The 27861-nt window shown below is 39.5% G+C and overlaps 1 protein-coding gene across 3 annotated transcripts in view; it reads right to left on the reverse strand.

The window, feature by feature from the left end:
- ARHGAP10 (Rho GTPase activating protein 10) overlaps positions 1 to 27861 on the reverse strand; it is a 130271-nt gene that overhangs the window by 68898 nt on the left and 33512 nt on the right. For 2 of the 3 annotated variants that reach the window (XM_089525712.1, XM_089525713.1), the window contains exons 2-9: positions 23971 to 24066; positions 23802 to 23863; positions 16489 to 16560; positions 12708 to 12809; positions 11292 to 11402; positions 10075 to 10179; positions 7921 to 8050; positions 1617 to 1723 (exon numbers count right to left, since the gene is read on the reverse strand). In XM_089525712.1, the coding sequence (XP_089381838.1) occupies positions 1617 to 1723; positions 7921 to 8050; positions 10075 to 10179; positions 11292 to 11402; positions 12708 to 12809; positions 16489 to 16560; positions 23802 to 23863; positions 23971 to 24066 (785 nt within the window). Of the gene's footprint in view, positions 1 to 1616; positions 1724 to 7920; positions 8051 to 10074; positions 10180 to 11291; positions 11403 to 12707; positions 12810 to 13181; positions 13256 to 16488; positions 16561 to 23801; positions 23864 to 23970; positions 24067 to 27861 lie in introns of those variants that run through there. The other variant, XM_089525714.1, reaches the window with a different exon arrangement.

Consider the following 27861-nt stretch of genomic DNA (forward strand, 5'->3'; position numbering starts at 1 on the left):
GCAGGATTGAGAACCTCTGAGATCTGAGAGAGGGACCCAGCATTGATAACATGGCTGGGCACCTTGTTCTGATCCCAGAAGCAGTGCGGGGCAACCAACAGGGACCATATGGGAAGACAGCTGCACATCATTCACCACAAGAGCTGAAAAACCACTGCAAAAGAGAGCACATGGGGAAGAATTTGAGGGCAGAATACTCAGGACTCCCCAGAGTATTCTGGTAAGTGAAGATAAGAGACTCAGGAGCAAAGTAGACAGGCAAATGGAGCGATCTGTGGTTGCTGTGGCTGCCATTGCTCTGGGAACGCAGCAAACGGACAGCCCACTCCTGAAGAAGGCCACCACTAGCGGTCTCAAGTCGTTGCCGGCAGGAGCAGGGTTTTTTCCACTCATTTTCCAGCTGGCTTTGAGCCGCCTTAGATGAACTGACTATGGCTTCCATCTCCTTCGGGACATGCACTGTCTAAACACCACACCCCATAAGCTTTGGGCCTCAGTTGCCCAACACAAAATCATCTACCATTAATGTAAAACACCTTTCCAAGAGTTCTGTAATCTTTGTCTGGAAGGCATGTAACTGGTTTTAAATTTTTTGTACACCGCTTTGATCTTCTGGAAAAGCGGTATAAAAATAAATTTTATTATTATTATTATTGGTCTATAGACCAATTTTCTGCCTCTGGGGATTACAAAGACTGCCAAAATTTTCCCTTTAAAAAACCAACTGCAAATGGCTAGATAGCCATTTCTTATTTTGACAAAATGTGTTTCTGCCCTTGTTAAACAGTTTGTGGAGGGTTCTGCAATCTATGCAAAAGGTGACTTGCTACTGCTGGTGGCTTCCAGAAGTGATCATTTTTTATTCCAGCCAGAAAGAGGGTGGTGTGGAAAACTAAAGTAGGTGCTGGCCACAAGCATACCCTGGAATACATGAGGCCTCAAGAATATACTGTGTCTAGCCCAGCTTTATACATACAGTACTAAGGGTCACTAAATGCAATTCCAACTACACAGATATTGGATGTTTGTAGCTATAATAATATCACAAAATTGATGAAACATATCAAAAAGATTGAAATTGGTCTGCTCAAGTACTGTTTCTCACAAGTCGTATAAGCTTTTGGACAGTAAGTATAGAATCAGAAAGCCACTGAAATGCAACAGGATCAACTTTCTCAATAGTCTTTACCAGCTATCAACAGCTGTGTGACAATGACAGCAGGAAATTATGATTAGGAAAATGAAATGCTCGCCCTGAAATCTCCAAACAATTCTAAAAGAGCATCTTGCTCTTGAAGGCCAACAATCTGAATGGTAACAAAAGAACATTAAACATGAAGCCTGCAACATGAGGATAATAAAACAAAGTTTCAGATTAAACTACTTTTTATGTCTTGCTGGCTAGTTATTTTCAAGTAAACATCAAATCCTTTTGGCACTAATACTATAGTTAAAAAGGAACATGGGACAGTGTCTACTCTGCACTTTACAACTCTGTTTCAGAACCTTTTAGAATTATCATTCTGGTATTTTACCTTGCTGTGATTAGATAGAGAAAAGATATAAAGCACATTTTGTTTGTCATATTCTTAGAATGAAATGTGAAATGTACTCACAAGTTTTCCGCCTGACCTGTGCTCAAATGGTATCATAGTAAATTTCTTTGTTTCTTTCTTGTACATGCAGTAGTGTTTCACCCAGCTGGAGCCAAATGGTGCAGGTCCTTTAATAAAATAGTAATGATTTCATCACCTGGAATGTGATTAACTACATATTCTCTCATCTACACCACTGTTGTGCCAAAATTAAATTTGTAGGTTTCTTCAGTATATATGTTGTGAAGTCCTAGGTTTCCCCCTTTGCTGTACCTAGATACTTTTGAAAAATTAAATCAGTACAGTAAATGGAAATAAGTGAGAAAAATGGGAATTGGCAGTTTGCGCAAGAGGGGTTTATAGCGGCATGGCAGGGAGGGATAAAAGCTGCCTAAAGTCTCCAGATTAAATCCAACAGGTACTGTCTCACAAATGAAAAAAACAAAACAAAACCTTCCAGAAAGGTGTTGTTATACACTTTGTAGCAAAACACTGTCTGATTTCTGTTCATATTTACAACGAATGTGCACATTTTAAATGTTCATAGCTGTTAACCATTATTTAATTTAGATTATTATCACAAGTCACTACTTTAGTTGTGTATTGACCAAAGAAAGGCTAAGAAGTTCAATATACTATACTGACCACATCAGATGGAGGTGGGTGGGGACACCAGAAGATAATGTTTCTTTCTTTCTGCCTTGGTGGCTGCATTAAGACATAGGGCGTTATCACACGGGGCAAAATTGGAAGTTTAAAGTGGGGCCAATGCAGGGTCATCTAGGATTTAGGGACTAATTTGCAGCTGCTTTTCACATGACGCTGCAGGCAATCAGAAGAGAATCTAGGGTGAGTGTGAGGCAATAAGTAAATTTGCAAACCTACTGGATTTACATTTCCATTTTGCTTGCGAATTGGAATTGCTCCCTTCACGTAATGCCAGCCGTGTGGAAAGCAAGCCTCAGATGACTTCGTTTCCCAGGGTACCTTGCTGTGCCAAAGAAGAAGAATGCTCTCGTCCCTTAAAGGGATACACACACACTTCCCTCTTTAGGCTTCCTGGCTGCTTTTCCTCCTCTAATTAAGGGCACAGCTTTGTGTGAGAAGGCAGAGGGAGGACGCTTTGGAAGTCCTCTTGGAAAGGAGGGCATGGAATCAGGCAGGCTTATGGAACCAGCCTCCTCTTTTCTCTCTCTCTTGTGTGTGTGTGTCTGGTTTTGGAATTTGTAGAGAGGGCATTTTGGAAGTCCTCCAGGACATGAGGGAGAAATGGAGGATATGAAAAGGAAGACATGGAATCAGGCAGGCTTATGAACCCAGCCTCCTTCTCTCTCGTGTGTGTGTGTGTGTTTGTGTGTGGTTTTAGGAGTTTGCAAAGGGATTCTGCCTTTTTCTGAAACACCTTTTGGGGCTCCTGTGGCAAAGAGGATTCCCCTCCCAGGAGCATCTGTGTGTGTGCACTTGTGGAAATGACACTTTGGAGCATGCTCAGAGAAGGTATTTCTAAGGAGGCAATGAGGATTTGTTTGCCTCCTTTTGATAGCCAAATTTGCATTGGGCCCACTTTAATGTGCTTTTAACCCCTTGTTGTGCTCTGTGTGTGATAACCAACAACAAATGGGATTGGTTTTCTGGGATGCCACTACTTTAACCATTTTTGGGATGGAAGCACATAAAACCCACGTGTGATAAGGTCCACAGTGTTGAAACCCTGTTAACAGTGTTGAAACCCTGTTAGCTATTATCTGAACAAAATACAGTGACATAAGGATTTGTATGGTCCCCGTCTGGTTTTAAGTTTTATGTAATCATGTTTTTGTGTCAGCTGAAGCAACAGACTGTGGTTAATATTAATTATGATTACCTTTCAAAGGAGTGGTCATCTTCTAGGAGTCTATACTGGACCCTGGAGCCCACAGTGGCTGAACCCAATGAAAACTTTGCCACTGCTGCAACAGAGGCTGTAAAATCATATGTAAACAAGGTACATAGGGCAACACACCTTAATTTTAAGGAAGTGTTGAGAAAGTACAATTTCCCTTGAAAATAAAAGGTATGGAATTATGATGATGGCAAGAAAATCACACCCTTTTTAAAAACATGTAACCAAGGCACACTGGTGTCATAAACCTTATTTTTAAAGTACATTTCCAGAAGACTTCTAGGTGTGTAACTTTCCTTAAAAGCAAGGTGTACAGCAGTTATTTTGCCTCTCTCAGCCAATTCTGTGGCAGAGATGGTGGGGAACCTAGCAGGTAGTCCAAATGGAACTGGGGGAAATGCCCAGATTGTTATGTTGACCACCTTAAAGAAAACCAACATCAAGTAATCTTTATGAAACTAACTGCTAAAACTAAACAGTGAATATTTTCTCATTTTTTTTCTGCTCTGAGTTCTAACAGAAGGAACCCTAGAAGGAGTCTATGGTTGTTCCTTCCATGCTGGACCACAGGTTACTATGGCACCTGAAAGCAGCTTTTAATTCAACTAAGAGACTGCTTCAGGTAAAATTGAGTATTTGCGAAAAGTTTTGTCATGCTGGCATATTATCCTTACAGCTCAAGACATGAGAGGAGAGTATCTGCTTTTTAGAAAGGAGTTATACTGTACTTTTCATATCTTCAAATATTTTGCCCTGAAATACATAAGCTATGTCACATAGTACTTCACATGTAAACTATGTCAAGCTTACTTCACATGTAAGCTATGACTTCTGCTTGTTTCTGCCCAGATTGTATTGCTTTTTACTGAATAAATCTTACTTTTGTTAATATTTACTCCAAATTCTTGAAACCCATTACTTTTGTTAACATCACAGAAAGGTACAATAGAAAACCTACATAATTAAATGAGAAATGTGTGCACAGAAATATATCAACTTATGTCTCTTTTAGATTTTGAAGAACCTTAGGTGTACAAATATAAAACAGGGGTGGGCAAATGTGGCCCATGAGACACATGTGGATGTATAGGGTCTCTCTACTTCCTTAAGCTTTAAAGTGTAAAACAGGATTTGGGAGCAAAATTTTGTTTAAACTATGAGTGTACTGGGAGAGGGCAAAAATGGCTGCAGTGACTTGGAAAATGACTACCATGGATGTGAAGAACAAGTTGCATACCTGTAACTGTAGCTCTTCAAATGATCACAGGTGAATAAATGGGTTATCCTGTGCCTGTGCACTGCATCTTTTGAAATAGTTTAAAACCTTACATAGATTTTTTGGCAGTAGCATCACTCACTTCCAATGGCCCATTACAGGGCCTTCCCAGTGAATCCACCTGTTTCAAGAGTAGGCAGGACACGACAATGGGAGGATGATCAGGGTTGTATGAGTTCAGAGATGACCACTCAAAGAATGACAGTTACAGATATGCAAACTGTCCCTCTTTGTGGTCTCTATGACTCACACAAATGGGAGACTAGCAAGCTAAACATGGAGGAGGTGGGAACGTCACTGCAAAAAAAGTTGAAACTTTACTGAACAGTAAGTGAAATGTAAGACATCAGTGTGAAAGATAAGCACAATGCTTTTCATTCATACAAAGCAAATAATGATATAGAAACAGTTTTAAGGAATGAAAGTGCCCTGAAACATTAAACACAGTACAGAAGTCAAATTTCAAAATATATTAAAGATGAACTACAATGAAATACAGCCCTCCCAAAATCAGTGTCAACCCAAGACTACTATTCCACTCTTAGTGGGTTATGAGCATCATGGACTGTGACCAGGTAGCCACCTTACAAATGTCCTTGAGTAGCACTCTAGTCAGGAAGGCCGAAGACAGGGACGTAGCTAGGATTTTAGGAAGGGGGGGGAGGGTCCAGACTGAGTGCGACCATTATAATGGGGCTAGAGTGTGGCGTCGCAGCAGCACACCATTCATTTTTCTAATGGAGGGGGGGGTCCGGACCCCCAAGAACCCCCCCCCCCTTGGCTACGTCCCTGCCGAAGATGCAGTAACAGCCTGCCTGAAATGGGCTCAAACTCAAGCTGGAGGATGTTTTGAAGCCAGTTGGTATGCTAGATAGATGGTCAAAGCCACCCACTTCACAAAACACTGCAGTGAAACAGGCAGTCCTTTCTTCATTGAGGAGTAGTAGACAAGGAGTCTTTGTGAGGCTTCAAATGCTGCAGTCTTGTCAACACAGAAGGCCAGAGCCCTCCACACATTGAGTTGATGTATTAGTGGGCGAAGATTGAGCCACCTTTGTTGGATATGTGGAAACCTCTTGGACCAGTAGAAATCTAGACAATGCAGGTTCTTGTTCCCACCCCCACAAAGGTCTTTTCTGCAATGCTTGTCTCACTAGCTAAAGAGCATGCTCATTGGAGGTGATGGCTGAAGTCTCTTCCTGACACTTAGGCCAAGGATGCTTATTGGCCAGATAATAATGTTGTCAAGCCTCAGTCTCATAGTAGTAAGCATAGTACTGCCAATAATGACTGTCATAAGCTGAAGAGCTGCTATACCTAGAGTACCTGAACAGTGATCTGAACAGACTAGAAAACTGGGCCAAAGTTAACAAAATGAAATTCAACATGGAGAAATGTAAGGTACTGCACTTAGGGCGGAAAAATGAAATGCACAGATATAGGATGGGGGACACCTGGCTGAATGAAACCACCTTTGAAAGGCATCTAGGAGTCCTAGTAGACCACAAGTTGAACATGAGTCAACAGTGTGATGCGGCAGCTAACAAGGCCAATGTGATTCTAGGCTGCATCAAGAGAAGTATAGTGTCTAGATCAAGGGAAGTAATAGTCCCACTCTATTCTGCTCTGGTCAGGCCCCACCTGGAATATTGTGTCCAGTTCTGGGCACCACAATTCAAAAAGGACATTGAGAAACTGGAGCGTGTCCAAAGGAGGGCTACTAAAATGGTGAAGGGTCTGGAAACCATGCCCAATGAGGAAAGACTTAGGGAGCTGGGGATGTTTAGCCTGGAAAAGAGAAGGTTAAGGGGTGATATAATAGCCCTGTTTAAATATTTGAAGGAATGTCATGTTGAGGAGGGAGCAAGCTTGTTTTCTGCTGCTCCAGAGACTAGAATGCGGAACAATGGATACAAGCTCCAGGAAAAGAGATTCCACCTCAACATTAGGAAGAACTTTCTGACAGTAAGGGCTGTTTGACAGTGGAACAAACTGCCTCAGAGTGTGGTGGGGTCTCTTTCCTTGGAGGTCTTAAACAGAGGCTGGATGGCTGTCTGTCGGGGATGCTTTGATTTAGATTTCCTGCATGGCAGGGGGTTGGACTAGATGGCCCTAGAGGTCTCTTCCAACTCTACAATTCTATGATTCTATGATTCTAATAGGATTCAGTCAGTTGACCCTGACTGCCTTAGAACATGGTGTCTACAATGACAGTAAGGCTGATGGCCTCTGTGTCAAGACCAATGACAGCTGCTGAAATGTGACCAGGAGTGCAAAGATATCTCAGAAGCTGAACTGAAACCCAAGCAGGATCAAAGGCAACAGGAGTGGGATCTATGTGAATGCTGACATGGTGGCAACATTATGGCTGGCAGAAATTTGGAAGCTGCTTGTCGACCTGGGGAGGGTAAGACTGTGACCCTCAGAACCGAATGCTTTTATTTAGTGCCACAAGACGTGCACTTTTCAAAGGAAGCATCTCCTTTGAGAAGAGACTTAGAAGGCAAGTGCAGCTTTAACCGACAAATGCTAGACAACTCAAATCAAAAAACCTGGCCAACTCTGGGGACAAACTGTCCAGAAGGCCATAATGAGACCAATCAATGATCAATGAACTTGATTCCTCTTGATGCTGCTGCAGTGGGAGGCAAAAAGGAACTGGAGGTTTTGACAGGAAGGTCCCTATATAGGGCTCCTATAAAAGGCTGCCAAAATGCTTATGTAACACTATACAAAATTTTGAAAGATGCACTGTGCAGGATAAGGGCAAAGTATGGCTCATGGGCCACATACAGATGTATAAGGTCTCTCTACTTATGAAACAGGACTCGGGAGAAAAAAATTATTTAAATGGCGGATCATACTTCCCCATGGTCAGACATTCTTTTAATGGTTTTGAGAGTGTACTGGGAGAAGGCAAAAATGGCTGCTGGGGTGTGAAGAAACAGTTATTTTGTGAGCTCTCCAAGTTATTCCCTCAGTGCAAGTTGATTAGCAGTATTTTCAATATTTGCTCACCGCCCCTATTTATCATGACATGCGTTGTGTTACTGTAACTATAAACTTTATTTATATCTTGCCTTTTCCCCATCAAATGTAACTACAACAGATACGCCATGAGTATTCTCAACACTTATACTCAACAAATTATAAAAACAGTCTCTTACTTTTCTCCTGCACATAAAGGTAGCCTTCCATTGAAAACTGATTAGCTCTTTTATGTTCCTGAGGATTTAGCTTGATTTTATTCATGAGCTCTTCTACTTCCGACCTTGTTCCCTCAAAACGATTTCTTGTCTACATAAGAAAAAAAAAGATTTTTAAAATTATTTTATAATTTAAAACAGTTAACAAAGTATATCTATTAAAAAGGAAAACAAGGGGATTTTTAAAAACTTCTCTTGGTGTCTGACATTTCTAAGGGAAAAAATGGAGGTTTTTTATCATTTTATGGAATTGAGATTTGAAACACTAGACCACAGAATAAAATTATGCAAAATAAGATGACTCTATGCACTTTTTTGAGAGAGATAAAAAGAGATGACACATTGACCAATAACTCTTTCTGAAACTGCTTCTGATATGCTGATATAATATGACCTTTACATGTGTCTTCAAATCATTTCCTAGGGCAGTCCTAGGGCAAACTTATCATGGGTTTTCCTGGCCAGATTTATTCAGAGAAGGGTTGCTTTTGTCTTCCTCTGAGGCTGAGAGAGTACAACTTGCCCAAAGTCACCCACAGGGCTTCCATGGCTGAGCAGGGATTCCAACCCTGGTCTCTAGAGTTAGAGTCCAATGCTTAAACCACTACATCACACTGGGTCTCACCTGGCAACAAATATAAGAACTTACATAGCTCAAAGAAAGCATAATGAGGCCAAGAAAGGTGCATGGGAAGGGCACTTCGATTCTTTATTTTAAGAGAATCCAATATGACATTCTGGAAATGTTAGACTGCACCTAATAGTTTATCTATAGAGCAATGGTACACAAATTTTTTACCCTTGCATCTACATTTATACGTAGCATGACATCTGCATGCAGACACTGTGCCCCCCTTGACATAGTAAATGAATGAAAACATTTTATTTAGTGTTAATATTTTCATTCGCATATTCATGTTTGAACACTTTATAAAAGACTAATGTCATTCAAATTAGGACAGTTTTATTTAAGTAAATTCAATATTTACCTCAACACATGTGTGAATTTATCCATAAAACAGTTTGGGAAGAGAAGGTATCAGAGCTTCCAAGTTTTGCAACCTCTTTGAGCAACTCTCAGGCCCACCACCCCATCATTTGAAAACCACTGCTCTAGAATGTTTCAGTTTTTTTACATAAAGGAACAACTGAATCATCTCAAAGTCACTGATCCCCACTGACACTCCTTAAGATTTGTCAAGTGTTAACATTGTTAAAAATTCCACCCCTCTGACTCAATCACTAATACCCATGACAAAAAAACATATGTAATCAACAGAAACATGGTATTGTTGCACTATTTACTTTATTCTTTGAAAGATTCTTGATTGCTTGTTTTGGAGGGCCATGAGAAGAAGACTTTCTAAGAACTACTGTGCAAGAAGACTTCTTATGGTGCACTACTACAACGTATCACATATTTTACTCCAGTATAAAAAATATGATAAATAATACAGACAGCAACATTTATAGTAGACTATAAAAATAGTCCTGAGAGAGAATTCTGGATTTGGGATCATTCTTAAAAAGAACACAAGTACAAAGTCCACTGTATAAATGCAGCTGCACAGGTACATACCCCATAAGATTGTTTCTTGGTTTAAAAAACGACAAACACTGTGTATATATGAAAAACCTGCATGAACTTGTACGTTCACACTATGTACATTAGAAAAAGTTATATCCTTTTCATTTTTTCATGACTTTGGCTGCATTTGCTCTGCAGAAAACAATACAATTTGACATCACTTTAACTGTCATGGCTTAATATATGGAATCCTGGAGTTTGTAGATTGTTGTGGCAACAAAACTCTCTGACAGAGAAGGCTAAATGTCTCCCAAAACTACAATAATAGGTGGCAGAAAAAGTACTGCATACAGTATTAACATGTCATACCACTCACTAGCCTGAAGATGGCATTACATCACCTAGAACTTCTCTAGATTATTATTTCACATTACAGAACTCCCCCCTCCCAAAACTGAATAAGTGTAAAACAAGATGCATTGAAACATATTTTAACTGATTTATTTATTTATTTATTTATTTATTCATTAAATATAAATAAAATCCATATTATTTTTGCTTAAATTAAAAGGAGTATCTTCACTTACATTCTGGATATTGATCTGCAGAGCCATTTTGTAGTGGTTAAAATCTTTGGCAAGCTCATATCCCTGATGGTAGAAAGTAAACATACCCTGAAAAAAAGACAAGACCTAGAACACAATAAAAATAGCTTTTTTAGCACAGATCATAAGGAAATGGTTTCTTTTAATATCACAAAAGTCTAAGCCCATTTTGCTACAAGTAAACGCTGTATAATACAACAAACTCAATTCCTGGTAGTGCCTAGATACTTAATACTCTTAATGCAAAAAACAACAATTTTTTAGAATTTATAGAATAGAAATAACTAAAAGGATCATTCGGAAATGCAAAAATGTAAGAAAGCTGCCCCTAGGCTTAAGCTTGGTTTCTCCAAATCTTAGATCTACTGAATATACTAGACTATAAGTCGACCTCATGTATAAGTTGAGGACAGCTTTTTGGGCCAAAATTAGGGATTTTGAGATGACACGTGGATAAGTTGAGGTAAAACTCTCAGCACCCTTCCTTCCTCTCCAGCCCTACCATCTCCTTGAGAGACAGCCAGATGGGGAGGAAGCTTGAGGGGTGAACGCCTGCCCTACCTTCCCTCTGCAGCCCAGCTGTTCCCTTGGAAGACAGCTAGGCTAGGGAACGAGGCTCAGAGAGCCAGTGCTAGCCCTCCATCCTCCCCCCTGGCTGTCTCCCAAGAGGCAGCCATAGTGGGGACAAGGCTTGGGGAGCCAGCACTGGCCCTCCACCCCGGCTAGCCCCTCAGGAAACAGCCAGGCTGGGAGGAGGCTTGATACAATATTGACCCGAGTGTAAGTTGACCCAGGCTTTTGAAGTCATTTTTTACTGAAATTTTTCAACTTATACACGAATATATAGGGTATTTCAGATAAATACTAAATCACACTAGTCACTTTGCTACAATAATGCTGACACAACTAGCACATCACCCAAATGGCTGTGATTTGCTAATATCTCAAAAGTGTGGGAACATTACATATAAGTAATTCCCTCATGGCTGTGTGTATGCATAAATATGACTTAGGCATAAACTGCATCTCTCTTCACCTTGGAAAGTAAAAGACACACTGAGAAAACTAACTCATCAAAGCATGCATTAACATGGCCTTCGGATCCAGAATTTTGGAGCACTTCGCTACATGAAAATTTTACTTTTACTAGTCTTCCATCCTAAAATTTTCTTTCAGGGATTGTATTATTCACTACTTACAGGTTCTACAAACTCAAATTTCTTCCGTTCTTGTATTTCTTGTAGCTTACACACATATTCAAGTGATAGCTCATAGAAGTGTTTTCGGTTTTGCTCCACTAAGATGTCTGCCTGCATAAAGAAAACATTGTTTTAAGATTTCCATATCCTTTGCAAGATAGGTACAGAAACATATCCAGTGCAGATGCCACAATTCAACACAAAACTGGAAATACATGTGAAATTTTTTAATTGCACATAATTCAAAGGGCCCAAAGAGGCCATATGGGTGGGGTATAAATAAATAAGTATTATTATTAATATGCCATACATACTCAACTATAAATCGACCTCATGTATAAGTCAAGGGCAGGTTTGGGGGCCAACATTATGAATTTTTATATGACCAATGTATAGGTCGAGGGTAAAACTTAGGAGCATGATACAAAGGATGTAAAGAATGGAAAAAAAAGGAAAATGATGCTGAAGAATGCTACAATTTTTCTGTCCAAACATTCAAAAAGGCCAGAAGAGGAAACCACAGTGGAGAGAATAGAGGGGGTTGGTCCTTCTGTGAGGTTCTCCCGGAATGGACTAATCTCTTACTTTTGCCACTCATCTCAGATCAAGAGATAGTTCCTATTTTGAGTTAAAATACAGCACTTGAACTAACCCATGGATAAGTCAACCCAGGTTTTTTGGATCAATTTTTTGACTAAAATTTCTAGACTTATACATGAGTATATACTGTAATTTTAACATGAGATAATTGCGGCATAAGATACATTCCACTGTACTGTCTTTTGCATTAAGATTCTGAAGCCTTTAATAAATACAGCACACTGTAGTCAAACAAAATGTTTCTGTGACCTAATAATAAAAATATCCTTTTAAGTTTCAATGATTTGTAATTTCCACACCTAATAGATAAAGTAAATATATTTGGTGAACAATGTAAAAAAGCACCTAATTTGCACAAATTCCTCCCATCAGAGATACAAGGAGCTCATTGTTTACTTCATTAAAACATATGCCATATTAAAACATATACAGTGGTTTCTTCTTTTACATGGAGGATCCATTCCAGATCTTCCCACCCCCCATGTAAAAGAAATTCCACGTATGCTTGAGCCCCATTAGAAGTAATGGGGCTCATGCTCACGGTGGCATGTGCACACCATGGGCGTGCGCGTCATTAGTCCTTTTGGCGCACAGCGGCGCTTCTTCCGTCACTGCTTTCAGCATATGCTGAAAGCAGTGTATAATGTGCCCGTGTCATATGCATAATTCACACAATTAACATGTCTTCCTAGTAGAACTCTAAAAGAAATAAAATTATATGCTAGTAATTTAATTTCAAGAGAATCAGTGCTACTCAAATTACTTTTTCTCTAGTAAGAGGATGAATTATCTTTGACAAAATAATAATGGCAATACCTCCAATAGCTGAGCTTCTTTCTTCTTAGCAGACATATTTAAATGCTTGTCTAATAAACTGTAGTTCTTTTCTGTTTCTTTATCAAACTTCTTCTTTTCATCCTATAAATAATTTAAATTGCAAGATCATTTAAACTGTGAAAACATCACATTTGCTCTTACTGTGTTATTTAACCATTTAATGCTTTAAACCAAAACTTCTTTTTAAATAACTTGCTCTTTTAAAAATGCAAACCTACAACAACAGTAGTGTTACATTTAAATCAATTAATTTAATGTATTATATTTTAAAAACCAATAATTCTGAAGGGGAAAAAAACAAATTTTGTTTCACAGCAGTTCAGAAGAGGCATTTCTTCCTATCTGAGGCAAAAGGAATGCCTCTTGTAAGGACTCAAAAAAAGACAGAGCTAAAACATTGATTACAGAAGTAAAAAATATCGTATATACTCGTCTATAAGTCCAAAAACTGACCCCAAAATCCCAGGTCGATTTATTTACAAGTCATTATGGCAATGTGATAGCAGCTCTTTCAGATTTCCCCATGCAGTACGGAGAGGAGTTTATTTCTCTCTGGAATCAAGCAGAAAGAGTCATGCGTGACTGATTGATATTGCTATTTGTTTACAAGTTCCTTTCCTGCCTGCACATCTGGCTGAAATGAAAGCTAAAGTGATGAAGCAAAAAGCATCAATAAGAATCTCTCTTGCCATATGCACACATACACACACTGAAGGAACAGCCAAAGTTTACCCTCAACTTATCCATGGGTCTTGGCAAAATCCATAATTCTGGCCCCAAAACCTGACCTCAACTTATACATGAGGTCGACTTTTAGATGAGTATATACGATAATTAAATACTACCAACATCAAAACATAGATTAACAACAGCATAGTTAAAAAAAGTAAAAATCATTAAACATTAAAACAGCATACCACACTACTCAAATAAAATCTACCCACCAAACACCTGGCTAAATAAAAATGTCTTCAGCTGCTGGCAGAAAGAGAGCAGGAAGGGGCCTGACCTCCCATAGCATGAAGTTCCACAGTCAGAGAAGGCTGCAAAGGTGGTGGGACTGTGAAAAAGCCCCCTCCTGCCGATCTTAGCATTTGGGCTGACTTGTATAGGGAGATATAAGCCTTCAGATAGTCTGGACCCAAGCTGTTTAGGGCTTTAAAAGTCAAAACCAGCACCTTGAATTCTGCCCGGAAACGGATCTGCAGCCAGTGTAGCTGTTTTAGCAGGGGAGTGACATGTAGCCAGCCCCAGTCAACAACCTGGCTTCAGCATTTTGCACTTGCTGCAATTTCCAAACAGTTTCCAAGGGCAGTTCCGTGTAGAGCATGTTACAATAGTCTAAACAGTATGTAATCAAGGCATGTGTCATCATAGCCAGATCCAACTTCTCAAGGAACAAGCATAGCTGGCACACTAGTTTTAACTGTGCAAATGCACTCCTGGCCACAGTCAAAACCTGGGTATCTAGCATCAGATCTGAATCCAGGATCACACCCAAGCTGTGAGCCTAGATTTCAGGGGGAATGTTACACCATCCATCACAAGCTGAATCCCTGTTACCTGATCTGCCTTCCGACTGACTGGGAGCACCTCTGTCTTGCCTGGATTAAGTGTCAATTTGTTTACCCTCATCCAGTCCATTACTGACAGCAGACACTGGTTCAGTACAAAGACAACTTCCTTGCAGTCAGATGGAAATGAGAGATAGAGTTGGGTGTCATCAGCATATTAGTGATACTGCACCCTAAAACTCCAGATGACCCCTCCCAGAGGTTCATGTAGATGTTAAATAACATGGGGGACAAACCAGAACACTTAGGGACCCCACAGGCCAATGGCCAGGGGGACCAAACAGGAGTCCCCCAATGCCATCTTCTGAGTTCGTCCCTCCAAGGACTGAAGCCACTGTAAGACAGTGCCACCAAGTGCCATCCCAGAGAGGCAACCCAGAAAGATACCATGGTTGATGGTATTGAAAGCCACTGAGAGATCCAGCAGGACCAACAAGGAAAAACTCCCCCTTTCCCGCTCCCTGCATAGATCATCCACCAAGGTGATCAAAGCTGTCACTGTCCTATAGCCAGGTCTGAAGCCAAATTGAAATGGACATAGACAATCTGTTTCATCCAAGAACCCCTGGAACTAAGAGGCCACCACACGTTCCAACATCTTGCCTCAAAAGTGGATATTTGAGAATGACCAATAGTTTTCCAATCTGGTGGGATCAAGGAAAGATTTTTTCAGTAGTGGCCTTACTACAGCTTCTTTTAGACAAGCTGGGAACCTGCTTTACTGTAGTGAGGCATTCACTACTTTGCTTACCCAGTCAGTCTGTCCCCTCTGGCTGCTTTCAACAGCCAAGATGGGCATGGATCCCCTATGCATATGGTGGCTGTCAGCTCTCCAAAGATTCTGTCCACATTCTCAGGATGCACAAACTGAAAAGTATCCAATAACATTGGGCAAGCAGGTACCAAGGTTACAGCCACCAAAACTGTATCAACTACAGCGTCCAAGTCGGAGCGGATCCAAGCGATTTTATCTTCAAAGTGCTGTGCAATCTCTTCACAGCAGGCTAACAAGTGGTTTATATACTGCTCTTGCGGGGCGGAATGGACAAGACCCCTGACCACTCAAAACAGCTCCGCTGGATGACATTGTGCAGATGCAATTGTGGCAGTGAAGAAGGAGTTCTACACTGCCACCACTGCCACAGCATAGACTTTCTAATAAGCTCTAGCCCATGTTCAGTCAGACTCACTCTGGAACTTCCACCATCGTCGCTCTAATCTCCATCCCACTTATCTGATCACCAGGGCAAACCAGGGTGCTCGCTTAGTTCCACTCTGTGGGAGGAGACGTTTAAGAGCAATCGTTTCCACAGCCCTGGCCAATTCCCTATTCCAGAGATCAGCCAAGGCTTCGACAAGATCACCTGCCAAGGCAACAGGAAACTCCACAAGAGCCATCAGGTATCAATCTGGATCAATAAGCCTCCTGGGGCAGACCATCTTAATCTGCAATGCTATCAAACTATTTAAATTCAAATCAACAAGTTACTGCATCATCTTGTATATTTACTCAGAAGAAAGTCTCACTTTATGTCTCAATCTTTATTAAGTATATTTAGCATAGCATCATCATGACATAATCATCATGATCACCACTCTTCATTTATGTTCCACTTTTTCCCCCTATACTGGGACACAAGGCACCTTATAAAAGTTACAAGAAATACAGTTAAAAGCACTTGAAAAGACACTGGTAAAACATATTGAAGTTACTCTTGAAATATAATTAAACTATCCACAGAATTAAAATAATTTAAAACATATCAATAAGAACAATAAAAGTCAGCAAGACAGCATTTTTTTTATTTATTTATTGTGTATGCTGCTTTTTTCCCAGAAGGGACTCAAGGTGGCACACAGATAAAAACATTTTAAAAGCCCTTGCAGTCAATTCCTACAAGACTGTTGGAACAGAAAAAAATTCACTTACTAATGGAAGGAGAACAAGGACAAAACCACTGAAGCTTTACTTAATTACAATTTTCAATTAAGTAATCACAGGGAAGAAGAATTATCCATTGATACTGTGAGAAATATCCAATATTATATATACAGTATGATCAATTAGGGATGGTCCCTTTTATTTATGATGTTGGCTAAAGACCCACCCTTAATCTATAAGAAATAAATCTCCAGCCTGCTTCTTTACTCAAAACATACTTAGAGGAGGGGGAACATTAACAAACCTTTACAGCTCCAAGATGCTCTTTTCTGAACCTTTCCAGAGGCTTGATCAGAGTTTCCGTAACACTAAGGGCCTGCCAAAAATAAGATAAACAAATATTAGTCTTACAAGCTTACAATGCCAGGTATTATTATGGTATTTTACAATTATTTCTGAAGTACACATCAATCTGTTTCCTTAGATAAATTGTGCTCTCCACTCACATTGGAAAGATTTCAAGTATGCATATACTCATTGTTATATCAGAAACACAATAAATCACTGTAACAGAGCCTTCCAAGAACATACCCTCCATCTATGTGACAAGATCAGTGGGCACAGAAACTTTTAATAGACTTCAGTCATAGGCACATGCAGTACAGTGCGCCCTTGCATGGGGGATCCATTCCGGACACCCCACGTAAGGCAAAGAGTGCGTATGCTCGAGCCCCATCGAAAATAATGGGGTTCATACATGTTGTGCGGTGCATGCGCCGTGGACATGCACACCATTGTTTCTTCCATCACACGGCTTTCAGCATAAACTGAAAGCTGCATAAGAGGCACCTGCGTCTGTATTAATCCTATTCCCATTGCCTAACCACAATATGATACTTAAATCTGGGGAGTTTTTGAAAGTTTACTTATAGTCAAAACAGGAAGATTTCTTAAAATACATTTATAAAAGTCTGTACACATATCTAGATAGTTACCGGATAGTGCATGATAACTGTTACTTGTTTTTCCTCAAAGAAAATACAAAAATCGTATTAGGCTCTTGCTTAAGTTTTTTGTCTACTGATAGTTTTAGTTTGTCAATGTGTTGCTTTTATATAAAATTTTAGCTTCTTTGAGCAAGAGAAGCAGAGCAGAATGTCATGAGTAAATAAATAAATAAATAAATAAATAAATAAATAAATAAATTCTTTTGACAGAAGGCACCAGATCCCATCTGATCTTGGAAGCTAAGTTGATGGGAGACTGCCAATGAATACCAGGTGCCATTTCAAAGGAAGGAACTGGTAAAACTACCCCTGAGTGCTCTTGCCTAAGAAAACCCTATGGAATTAAAAGGGTCATCATAAATCGACAGATGACTCAAAGGCACATAAGCACACACTAACAAAATATTTCAGTAGGCCACATCCAATATGATGACATGGTAGCACTGAGATTTTCAGTACTTTCTTTCTGCAACCCTCTTGATGGGCAAAAACTTCATACATATTTACTTCTCCAACTCCTAGTCCAAGCCTCTCTCAGCTTGCTTTGATATTCTCCCTTTGCCCCTCTTTTAAGTATCAGCCTGTATGGCCATTTTCCCCTCTTCCCAAGCCTGGCTTGCTGCTGGCTCTTGGATCAGCAGACAATAAGCAACAGTTGTCTTGTAAACTCCTCAAGATGTCCTAGAGCCTTCTTACAGGTCTGTCTACTCTCCCTTGACGTTCCTGCTGAGCCATCCTTGCTATCACTGCTTTGTCTTTAAATACTGCCAAAAGGGCCAAGGAAGTGCCAGATGCCCCGATTTTTGTAAGCATTAGTAATAATATTTATCAAATGCTTCTCTATTCATCAGGGTCCCCAAATGTAAAGTACAAAAAAGTATGTAAAATAGTGTTTTTTTAAAGGGACCGAAAGAAACATTTTGAAAGCCCATTTTGAAGAACAAAGGTGACGGTCTGCTGGACGCTCTGGAAGGACAGAGCTGCTCTCACTTCCCTTCTCAAGGAGTTCCACAATCAAAGTGTTGTTTGCATGTGTATGTGTGTGTATATCCCTGTCTTGTGTATTTATGAACGCCTCCAAGCCACTTTTGCTCAAGCTGTGTTCATTTCCAAGTTGACTTGGATAGTAGATGCAGTAAAGGCAAGCACATCTACATACCTTTTCAGCTACAAAATAATGAAATGTTAAACATCATGACTTTATATGTTGTCTTCATTCAACTAATTTTACAAACTTGTGCATGGTTCACACAGAATTTCCTGCATGCAGCCACACTGCATACACTGAAGGCAGTGCAGCATTACATTATAGCAGCAGCTTGATAGCCATAGATGAAAAAAAAGTGCATGTAGGTAAGTGAACAAAATCTTACTCATGTAAATAAGCAGGATGGCATAGTCTCTCCTCTGCAACTAATAGAAGGATCAAGTTGCTCCACTTGTACCCAGCATAGGAACAAGAGGCTTATGGGGTTTTTTTTTTTAAAAAAAATGTAGGCTAATGGCATTAGTCAACTTATTAACATGGATAAAATAGCACAGATATTGAATTATGCCACCAGTAAATATCTGCTGAACTCAACAAAGTCTAAACTACTTTATAAGAATAAGAAAAAGGCCTAAGTACAAGTTTCATGCACAGCATGGGAGAGAATTATACAACCCTCCATATGCTGTTGGATCACAAATCCCATTAGTCCCAGGCTGCATGCTGTTGTTAACTGCCATCAAGTTGACTTTGATTCATGGTGACCCTATGAATGAGAGCCTTCCGAGTCACCCAATCATCAACAGCCCTGCTCAGGCCTTGCAGACTTTGATCGAGTCTATCCATCCGGACTATGGTCATCCTCTTTTCCTACTGCCTTCTAGTAACAAAGCATTATTGTCTTTTCTAGTGAATCATGTCTTCTCATGGTATGCATAGCCTGGATAGCCAATGGAAAAGCCTGAACAATCAGTGGTAAAGAATGCTAAGAGTTGCGGTCCAACAATAACTGGCAAGCTGAAAAGTTTTTGCCCACTGTATATACACTGTCAGTCTGTACATAAATCTGTATACCTGCCAAAATGAAGGAACATTAATGTCTGCATGTAGCATATTCAGAAAAGTATGGTAAATACTGACTGTAAAAAAAATCTATTATCATGTAAGATAGTGTGTATAATCTACGCACAGTGGTCAACAATGAACTATATGATGCAATGAGAGGAGTATACTGAATTTTCTGGCTTGTTTATTAATGCTTTCACCATGCCCATATATGAGAAAGCATATTCTCTGGGCTCATTTCAAATTAGACATTAGGAACATGATCATAGTTTTTATCCCAGACATTCTTTTAAATGTCTCCCACGACCCACATACTACTCTGTGTTCCAGTCTGAAAGAACATTTTGCGCTCATTTTACTGGCAAAGGAACAAATGACCTTTAGTTAGAAATTTTCTTTACAAAAATGGAAAACATGCAAGCAATACTTATTATGTGTAATTTACTCTAACACAACATACAGCCTTCCTCCCTTGAAGCTGATTTTTGTTTGTTTGTTTGTTTAAAGAGAACAAAGAGATGTATTATTTGTGCACATGTAAAAATCAGGATCTTTGTAGAGAGAAATCGAATATACTTGTAGATCTGTTTAATTTTTGCTGTTATCAAAACACACTTTAAAAGCTTCATTTACCTCCTTAAATTTTCATATTTTTAATTCAAATCTTAGATATTAAATCAAATGCAAAGAGAACTGTATAAAATCTCTCAAATGTTCCTTTATGGTTTCAGGGAACTCTGTAGTCCTGAGATAACCCACATTTTGTTTATACAGAATTATGTAACATTCTCTAATGATATCAACCTGGAGACATTCTAAAATGGAAATGAATCCTTCCAAATTCCTCCTCGTGGAGCAGAAGAAGCAGATTGTTGTTTTTTCTTCAAGTCAATTCTGATCTATGGGCCACCCTAAGGCAAACCCGTCACAGGGCTTTCTTGGCAGAATTTGTTCAGAAGGGCTTTGCCCTTGCCTTCCTGTGAGGCTGAAAGAGTGTAACATGTCCAAGCTCACCCAGTTGGTTTCCATAACAGACTGGGGATTTAAACCGTGATCTCCTAGTCTCCTAGTCCCAGTCCAAACAATAAAACACGATAGCTCTCTAGAAGGGAGACAATGCCAACCCAAAGCTTACTAAGCTAATTCTCATAATGTTAAACAGTGATTTAGTATTATGATTGAATAAGGGCTTTTAAGAAACTGCAAACATTTACATTATGATTATTACTACTGATGCTGTTGCATTTACAGTCATCCCTCCATATGTGCAGACATGGAAGTCCGTGGTCTCACTCTTCGTGGGACGGATGAGCTGCTATATTTAAAATGGGTGTGCGCGCCTGCATGCAATCCCGCACATGCTCCACAGGCACATGCACTATTATTCTCTATGAGACTTGCATATCTGCGAGTCATCATTGGGGGGGGGGGGGGCAGATTCTGCAAGTTGGGAGCGCCGACTGTATTTAATACTGCTTACTCACTGTGGCACCTAAGATGTACAGCACATAAAAATAGATAAAATATTGTTTTGAAACAAAATTTAAAAACTAAATACACTTGTCTTAAAGCTAATGCCCACATGGCAGTATTCTGTGGGTGAAGAGTGCAAAATTTTACAGCAGCATAGGATATGGATGAATTCAGTGCCAAATGGGCTACCTCTTTGTAGTGCAAAATAACTGATTAATCATTCCCCACTTATCTAATGGAAAACCACATCCAAAAACATTTTTGTACAAACAAAATTAAGTTATAGCGGGGAAAAGGTTCCCAAATTTCCACTGTAGTTCAATTGCTACATTTCTCATACGAAATGTAAGAATATGTTTTGTAATGCCTAACCAGCTGAACTTGACTTTTTGGATTCCACTTTAAAATGTCCCCAAGGGGCAAAAATGATTCTTTCTTGATATGTTCCTGGAGGATTTGCTGAAAGAATGTTGTTTATTTTACTAAAGTCATACAGTAATAATTTGTGGGAATTTCTATGTTAAGCCTCAGCTTTTCTTTTTAAAATGTATCCCAATGGAGCAAACAAAGTAACTTAGTGCAGGATGACAAAGCTATATGTATATTTTTATAGCTCAACCTAAATAAACTACTGAATAAGTAATCATATATTCACCTGAAGAAACTAATTTGAATAGGCCAGTCAATGCCAATGGATAGCAGAGAGTAGCAAGATGTTGCAAAACTACTACTAATTACTTCATTAGATTTCAAAGAAAAGCAGAACTAAATAGGTAACCTCAACACCCTAACCCCATCACCTTTACTTTAAGCATGAGCAAAGAATAGGCTGGGAGGGTTTCATCTGAGAACACCTTGCAATTTGGACCAATGAACCCATGATGGGACTTTTACAGTTTTGCTCTGAATCAAAATGTCATGAGTATTGTATATCCTGATATTTCATTCAGAAGAACATCTGCGAAAAGCTGGCACTATTACAATATACACTGATTTGAGGAGATATACAGTATTAAATGTAGACTCATTTTATCCCATTTGGAAGCAATAAGATTTGGGGGGGGGGGGGGGATTTGAAATATTTTCTTAAAGTACCCTGAGTACATGAAAACACATGAGAAAAAGGAATCCAGAATTACATTTTCAATATCAGTACTTCCTACTTTTGAAGTGAAAAAAATGTAAACATGAAAATGGAAAATTAACTAATTATTGTTACACACCATATGAGAAAGAAGCAAGTCTACTCTAAAGAGGGCTGTCCCAAGCCTTTTCACTAGCTGGGATAATAGACAACATTTTTCTCTTACTCCATGTAAAGGAGTTGACCAGCCTTGTAGATGGATATTACTTCAACTCTGGGAATAGATAAGACAGCATCCCCTGCTGCACCTGATGGCATAAAGCTAGCTAAGATGTCTCAAATGGCACAAAGAGCTCTGTCCTTCAGCAATTTGTCAATGCTTCCTGTCTTCAAATCTGTTACCTCTGGTCACTGACTCACCCTGAAAAATGATTTGGCCAGCTGCATTTTTTAAAACTATGAAGAAAACAGGAAGTTTTTTGTGTTCTAATAACAAATGAAGGCTCCTTCTGCTGTTTCAACCACACTATTTCAACTCGTTTGCTGCAATCTTCTGACTATCCCACACCCTTTTGCTGACTCTATGGATGGTTATTCCTTTCAACATTTGTCTTTGGGGGAAATATCAGCAAAATCCTCTCCCTTCTTGATGAGCAAGTGATTCCTATCCTGACATGTAGGGCCTACAAATGAAAATAATAATAATAAAAAAACTAATGCTAATGGACAGAAACCCTGGGAAACATACACTAGCTAATTGGTTTTTGAGCACTGTGGAAGATATCTGTAGGATTTGTTTATCCAAGCAGCCTACATCTCTAGCTCTTGCTTTACTGAGCATTAAACTGACCAGCATAAAGGGTAAGTCTCCAGAGTTCAGCAAGCATCCCCAATTGGGTACTCTTCATGCTGGTGATGATGTGGGTTACAATTCAACCCATCAAGAGATCATCAAATTGAGACAGGCTAGAGTAGAAGGGCAGCATTTCATTCAGGTTGCAGTTTCCAGGATTTGACTTCTACAGTACTCCCTGCATTATTTCATCTGCACCACACTGGCATGGATCCGATCCATTAATAAAGAGATCCATAGTTTGGGGACAAAGAGTAGTAAAACACAGGCAATAAAATTTCAAATCCATTAGTAGCAGCAAAATAACATCCATTAAGATCCAGGCAATCTCTGCCCCTTTCTTTTGTTAGGCACAGAACTTCGATTTTCTCAAGAAGTCTCTGTACTGTTATATTCAGAAAAGGCGGGAAGGAGGAAAAACAGGCATGCACATAACTGTTTCTCCTTCTCCTGGCCAGTGCCTGGCAAAATAGCCTCACGTGCAACACGTGCCATATATTCACCATCACGGCTCTAGACCATCTTAACTGATAACAGAAGTAAGCTCTGAGACAAAATGTGGTCCTGTGATTCTAACATCATTACCTTTCTTCCCCTGTATGATTTTTAACATATTTGACAGATGAAGAAGCTATGAAGCTTCAAACATTTGCATGATGTATTTTTTGGTTTTTGGTTGGGCCAATAAAGGCATCACTGTTCTGTGGATTTTGTTGCATTTTGCTACATGGGTAACACACCACCACTGAATAGTGCCAGGTGACCATTAATGTTTAAGCCAAAACACTGAACAAGCAGATTCTTGGCTTTCAGAAGAACAGTTAGGCTGCAAATGGTTATAAGAGATTTCAATGCTATCAAACTGTTCATGTACTTCAGAAAAAAAACAGGTGAAATTAAAAGAGGCCTTGCAAGAGGCTCAGCTGGAAGAACAGAACATTTTGGAGGCCTGAATACTAAAAGGGAAGAAAAGGGAAGAAATCAGAACAAAATACACTTTATGTTCTGTTATGCTTTATCAGTTCAAAACACCATTATTCTCATTACATTAACAGAGTTCAAATGATCTATTAAATAAAACAGGGACTATTGAAGTATTCCTTTAAAAATCACCTGGAATTTAAAACAAAAGTTTTTTCAAACTTACCATTATTTCTCTTTGTTCTTCTAAATTTTTCAGAAAATTAGAGAATTCATGGAGAGCTGCATCTGTAACAGGAATAAATATAATCTCAGTCAATACTATAATAAATGGGGGATACAAAATTAAAACAGGCATTGGATGTTGCATGTTCACTACTATTTAGATGACATACCTATACATCTTTCATCATCTGTTTCTGCATCACCAATAAATTCAAATCTGAAGTCTCTCAGTGAATGAGCGAACTTCCTTTGGGCAGCTGAAAGACCTAAAACACAAAAGCAATATAATAAAATTAGTGTGTCTTTTTAAAAACAAGAATGTAGATAAAACATGCTGCAGTCCATATTACTGAAGTAACTTTTAATCAATTTTTATTAATCTTGCTTTTAATTGCTTTGAATTCTATTGTTAGTTTAATTATATTTTTAATTTGTATATTGAATCTTAAAACTGTAACTGTTTTAAACTTTGAAAGCTGCTTTAAATCTTGGACTGTGGGAAAGATTTATTTATGTATTTATACAAATAAATATAACAACAAAACAACTTAAATCAAAATAATGCAAGCTTTTCGGTCATGACCCAAATCCAACAATTTAGACTATAATCTTGTTATCCTCAATCAAATTGATACTAACTGTTACAAGGAAAAAGCTACATTTTAACTCCCTTTTAAATAGCAACAACACTGTTCCCTATACAATTATCTTCCATCCAAAGTCTTCCACCCATAAGGTGCTGTTTGCCTTTTGATATTCCAGCAATGGCAAACTCCCTCTGAAAAAATGTGACAAGAAAGCACCATGATAGGTCTGCTTTAGAGTTGCCATAAGTAGGAAATGACTTGAAGGCACATAACAACAACAGCAACAAAATTCCTCCTGCACGAGAGAAGTGAGATCAGGAAAGGGAGACCAAGAAAAGATTCAAGTGCATGGTACTTCAGGTGATTCAACTAAATTCAGAGCCCCCCAAAACAGCTTTTAAGTAAACATTTTAAAAATAGAAGATAATATATGGAACTAAATGCTAAACAGAAATATATCCCGTCGCGTTTTCACAGCCACATCTTCCACGCAATTTTTCTCAGTGCTGATCAAGAGAAGGTGGCAAAATCATTTACATCTTACAACCCTTTCTTTTTCATATACATAAATGGTCCTACCCTCCCTTATCTTTAAACACAATTCATTACATGTGCACTGATATTAAACAAAGATAAAACAAACTATGTTTGAAGCCTGAACAGTGTAAGCAATTCTTTTCAAAAATGCCAAATTCAATACCATCTTAGGCACAGTACAGATCGCTGAAAAACAGTGGCCTGCCGGCGCTTATTTTTCTTCCGGAGGGAAGCTGCAGCCACCAAACCGTATGGCTTCCCTGCATAGGAAAAGAACCCAAGAAAAGTGGGTTCTTTTTAAGCCGCAGGGGCGGCGTAACAAGTGCACCACTGGTACACTCGTTATGTAAGTGCTGCACAGCAATGTGCGGATGCCTGCAGCGCTTACTTAAGAATGGCAGCACCAGTGTACACAGGGGGCCGCCTTTGTTACACCGTCCATCTATACTAGGGTTAGGGACCGTGAAGCTGCTGTGCGGTCCCTAACCCTAGTATCGGCCCTGGAATGCAGCTTATTGGCAGTATGTACCGGGCCTTAGAGAGTTTCCAAAATGCCCACCACCCATGATATAATTTCTCTACAAATTGGGTTACTTTATTCTTCAACACTCTGAGCCAGGTAATCATCAAAATCTCTACTAGTGCAACTAGGACAGTCTTTTGCTTAGCAGGAATACGAAATCCAATGTGCTGAGATCAAGTCACTTTTGCTAAACAAATCAATTAAATCAATCTCCATATAAACACCTGGGTTTGTTTGTTTTTTGTAGTTGTGTGCCTTCAAGTTCCTTCCGACTTATGGAGACCCTAAGGCAAACATATCACAGGGGTTTCTTGGCAAGATTTGTACCTAACATCTTATTAAAGGAACATAAGACTCATGCTTCCACTCACAATAACAGTATAAAACTAAGCTTCAAAAGAATATAGGGAGAAGATTAGGCAATGATTATTCCAGCTTGTGAACAACACCTCATGACAAAGTGGAACCACAGTTTGCTAGGTAGTCATTTACACAGCTCACTGACAGTGTGAAACAGTCTACACCAGTGATGGTGAACCTCTGGCACGCATGCCAGAGGTGGCACTCAGAGCCCTCTCTGTGGGCACACATGCTGTCGCCCTAGCAGAGTTTGCCAGAGTTCCTTACTAGAAAACCAGAGGGACGTGGCACTTTGCAATAAATAAGTGGGGTCTGGGTTGCAGTTTGGGCACTCGGTCTGTAAACACTGGTCTACACACAGCTTCATGTCAACCTCCACCCATAACAAGAAAGCATCTATGGAAAAAATATATACACATCTCTGTTAACAAAGCATCTGACAAAGACCCTTCTTGTAACAAATCTTTTTGTGCCTGCCCATCTCCCATTTTAGTCTTTGACTTCTGTATAGCTGGAAGTTTTCCAGAAGCATTGGAACTGGGATGATGATGATGATGATGGAGAGTCAGAGACAGACTGACTTTTGGTGCCAGGTTCCAACAGTCCATCTGCAATAAACAGTGCAATAAAGCCTGAGCTGGGGAAGAATGTGATCCTAGTCTACTTGATCCTATTGCAGTTATGTATGCCTGCCTATAACATCAGCACCTGTTTCCAGAATCCATTACTGAGCATGTGTGAACAGTAAAGGGGTGAACAGATAAGGCAGCTACCTCCCTCCAGCATCTTAAAAAAGAATAGATCTGTAAGTTAGGCCACCAAAATAAAAATTGTAAGAAAAGCAGAGGCTGGTGAAAGAAAAAGTTATCTTTGGCTGCATTTTGGAAGAGGCTTTCAGGTAGTCTCTACAAGCTTCAAAATGTTTTTATTTTTTTATGTGAGGCTTACCGGATCAGATTGTTTCATTTTACACAACCATCTTGTTTTAGATAAAAAAAATATTGTTGTGGTGTAGGAACCTATCCCTATTCTTTCCATGTTATTTCTACATTTAGTACCAATTTTTCTGTTAAAGTAAAGCCCAGAAATACAGCTATTTCCTCAACTGAGCTATAACTGTATCTTAATGTCTTCTGTTTCCTTATACCTAACAAAGCATAATTGTACATAAGGATCTGCAGAAGGGAAACACAACAACCAGAAACCCATAGGAAGAGTGACTGGCACAATGGTGGCCAGTTGAACATTAAGACCAAACAGATGTTAATATAAAATACTAGGAAAGGGGCAAAAAAGCCATTTCTTGTGTATTCAAATTAATATATGAATTAAGAATATTTCATTAACAAATATATTCCTGCATATTAAATCTATTACTAGTCATCTCGTTGCTTGCATGTACAAAGGAAAAAGAGGGAAGACACCAAGATTTGTTACTTGAGATATATATAATAAATAATAAATAAATGGTTTATTTATATACCGCCCTTCCAAAGATCAGGGCGGTTAACAAGAGATAAAAATACATGGATACATAAATATCAAATATGTAAAGTTAAAATACAATAAACACAAATAAAAACAATAACAAATAACAAATAACAAATGCCCCTAGGTTAGATACCCATTGTCTGTGCGGTCGTATGGCGGGGGGGCTTATAAGGGCTAGTCGGGGAATGCGATGCCAAACAGGTGGGTCTTCAACTCCCGCTTGAACTGGGCCAGGGAGGTGGCTGAGCGGAGCTCTGAGGGCAGCGTGTTCCAAAGGGCCGGGGCGGCGGTGGAAAAAGACCTCCTAGAAGTGGAGGATAGCCTCGCCCCGGGAACCCTAAGGAGTTGCTGCCCAGATGTTCTGAGGGTGCGAGGCGGAATGTATGGGGAGAGGCGGTCCTTCAGGTAACCTGGGCCCAAGCCATTTAGGACTTTATAGGTCATTACCAGCACCTTGTATTGCGCCCGGAAGCAAATGGGCAGCCAATGGAGGTTTTTTAGAACCGGTGTTATATGGCTGGCCCTGGACGTGCCAGTGACCAGCCTTGCAGCCATGTTCTGCA

Source organism: Sceloporus occidentalis, unplaced genomic scaffold (assembly GCF_023333645.1).
Source record: "Sceloporus occidentalis isolate IW3139 unplaced genomic scaffold, rSceOcc1.0.p SCAF_5, whole genome shotgun sequence".
Lineage (NCBI taxonomy): Eukaryota > Metazoa > Chordata > Lepidosauria > Squamata > Phrynosomatidae > Sceloporus > Sceloporus occidentalis.